The 3,226-nt window shown below is 37.1% G+C and overlaps 1 protein-coding gene across 1 annotated transcript in view; it reads right to left on the bottom strand.

The window, feature by feature from the left end:
- Positions 1–1,310: 1,310 nt before the first annotated feature.
- LOC110410959 (protein PLASTID MOVEMENT IMPAIRED 1-RELATED 1) overlaps positions 1,311–3,226 on the bottom strand; it is a 4,436-nt gene continuing 2,520 nt past the window's right edge. The window contains 2 exon segments of the mRNA XM_021420917.1: positions 1,311–2,870; positions 2,965–3,224. Coding sequence (XP_021276592.1) covers positions 1,721–2,870; positions 2,965–3,224 — 1,410 coding nt within the window. The 3' untranslated portion in view covers positions 1,311–1,720.

The raw sequence follows: 3,226 nt of genomic DNA on the forward strand, positions 1-3,226 counted from the left end.
ACATGGGTTATTGTTTAAATGGTGACGTGGAGCTTTTCCTCTGTTGTTGTTCACGGAGTGTTCGGATGACAGTTGTCAAGAAATTATTGGGTGAGTGATGCGCTACCCGTGCTTTGTAGAAAGTTCTAGCGGAGATAATTCTGGTCTGTTGTCAGTCGCTGGTTAGCCTTGAGTAGATAAACCGATGGACGGGCAACTACAGATTCTTCCTTTGATCTCCGACGTGGCACATGGAGATTGACAAGTCGAGTCAGACGCAATGTCCCTGATGGAGAAGAATATTCCCTCGCCGCGCGTCGACGAGCATGGCCGGGCGCAGTTAAAAACTTCACCATTAACCTTCACCTCTTTAAGTTCACATTTTCCTATCTTGCTACTGAAAAGGCCTCTTCTTTATTTGTTTTAGCAAAGGAAAATCACGATATTAATTGAATTCAATTAATTTTTTTAAAAGGCCTCCTCTTTATTTACTATGGGTGAAGAAAATCACGATATTTACTGAAAAAGGCCTTTTTTTTTTTTGTGAACAAGATTTTGACTATGACAATTTACAGTTAATCATAAAAATTTATTTTACTTAAAATAAAAATATAAAAATTTAATTAAATAATTTAAATATTTTTTTACTATTATGTCTTAAATTAATTGACAATACCAATGAATAATAAGAATGAATAAATGCATAATAACGATGATTAAATTTTCTTATATTAAATCGCTTCATCCAGTCATGAATAGAATCAGTGATGATACTTTCATCAAATTCATTTGTTTTTTTCTCAAAATTTGTCAAATGTTTAATAATAATTACTTGTAATATTAATGGATAATATCACTTTGTTTCACTACCAAATTAATTATTTTTTCAAGTTGAAAAAAGAAATGAAGAAATTAAGACATCTGATATAAGTTTTTTCTTGTAATTAAAAAAAGAGATATTCAAACTTTATTTTTTAAATAAAAAAATTATATATTAATCAATGAATTAAATATTTAAATACAAACACCTTATATAATTGAGTTCTAGTGTTTGTACATTTTTTTTGTAGTATGATGTGATGCTATAGAGTGAAGGTTAATATGATAAACAATTAATAATGGATAAAGATAGAAATAGAAATTATCTTACAGCAAATACAATGTAACTTCATATTTACTAGATAGTTTGGTTCACCTTTTATTTCTGACTAATTATCCTTCCCATCGGTAAAAATTAATTTCAGGCCATGTTCATATATACTATACTGCATTTTTGAATATTTAAAATAGATTAATATGCGTTTAAAAGAAATCAGCTTTAACAATTAAAATACTATAACACTCACTACTTCATCCGATAAAACAAGCCTATGAAGGCAGGCAAATGTGCCTGATGTAAGGTTCTTTAAATTTTCTGCTACAAAGACTACAGCTGCTGCGGTTCTTCTGCAGCAAAAAGAGCCAGAACACAATTGCACAAATTGAGACATAAATTACACCATGCACTCTTTGATCAAAAAACATATAAATTTACAGACGAGTGAAAATGTAGCACACCACCTTTGCTCCACTTGAATTGCATGGACAATCAACAAATTCAAAATAAATACAAGAAAATCTCCACAAGCAGATCTCGTCAACCCTGTCTAATCTCAAAGCTGTATACTGTGGCTCTCTGCTACCACCGCATCTTATGTAGGAGCACTTAATCCTGTCAAGCAAATTCCAATGCATGCACAACTCATCTCAACCTGATAGTTTCATTGGGGAATATAACATTAGGATTTCGAATATGCGGATTAAGGGATGCCAATTCTTTCCATTTAGCCCCAGTACCATGAATACGAGACGAGATGCTCCACAGGGTGTCACCTGGCTGAACTTTTGTTGTTGAAGGGGTTGAAGGTTTAGATGCAGCCTTGGACTTCAATAATGGATGTTTATTGCTCTTTCCCATTCCATTGGCAAGCAACCATCGAGAACCAGACTGTTGGGTCGTGCTACCCCAAAGTTTCTTCTTGCCAGGCTCAGTCTTCAAACCAGCAACATGGACTTCTGTGATTCTGAATTGAGGAATCCCTTCCTCTTGGGAAGCTTCTTGTTCTTCTTTCATCTCCTCCTTTTTCACCTCCTGTTTTACAGCAGACTCAGAGTCATCATTCTCTTGACTGTCATTCCTCAAAGCTGAAACGGTACTGTATATCTTTGGCTTTGGAGGGACAAATACTCTCTCCACTTGAATAAGAGCAAGCATTGGTGCACCAACTGGCTCGTAGTTTCTTATAGGATCGCGAAGTTGCACCATCAATGCCACTGTGAAATTATTCCCCAACAAACCACACTTTTTACCCCGTCTTTTCTCTCCCTTTGACCCTCCACGAATCAAGTCCAATGATGTAGCATGATGAGCAGCAAGGATTTTAGAAGTTCGCTCACTTATTTGATCTTCATCATCAATATCACCCGAATCAAGCCTCATCCATTCACCAAGAGTAAGTGACAGACCCATTAAACCATCAACATCATCACCACTGTCTTTTATATCCAACAATTGCATCCCAGCAGCTCCCTCCAAACCAAGGGACCCACTAATACCAAACCCCTTACCTTGAAGGGCTGAAATTTCCCCGATAGACTGTGCACTGATGTTTGAAGGGGCATCCTCATCTGACATGCCAGATTGAATTCTCAACCCTTCCATTGAGAGTGCTTCAATCTTGTCCATTGCCAATGGAGCAAGATCTTCAAGGGAAACATAATCTGAGCCCATCTCATTAACAGAGGTTGAACTAAGTTTGTTTGAGCTGGGTAGAGATGATGATCTTTTAACTTTCTTTTGTCCACTGGACACATCCTGCCCAACCTCAAATTCATGCTGCAACAAACACTGCCTGCATAGAAGGAGAAAAAACATATAAGATTTCACAAACAATGTTTACGAAAGAAATACGTTGTGGGAAACCATAGAAAAATGGAGTCACAAACCTCTCCAATCCCTCCAAAGTGGGGGCAGCTTCCCATGCTACTTGTTGCATTGTCTTACCAGTTATATCCTCCAAAGGCATCAACTTATTAGCCTGCATAGAGAGCTTTTCAATCCCCACTGAGGCCAGTCGCTGAAGTATATCCATTATACCAGAACCCATTTCTGCAGGTACCACAACTGGACTAGACACCTGCATGAGCAGGCTCCCACCACTTTTAGCATTACCGAAAAGTGTTGGATTCATAGACCGCAAAAACCCTC

Source organism: Theobroma umbraticum, unplaced genomic scaffold (genome assembly GCF_002168275.2).
Source record: "Theobroma umbraticum cultivar Fairchild unplaced genomic scaffold, ASM216827v3 scaffold_56.0, whole genome shotgun sequence".
NCBI classification, from domain to species: domain Eukaryota; kingdom Viridiplantae; phylum Streptophyta; class Magnoliopsida; order Malvales; family Malvaceae; genus Theobroma; species Theobroma umbraticum.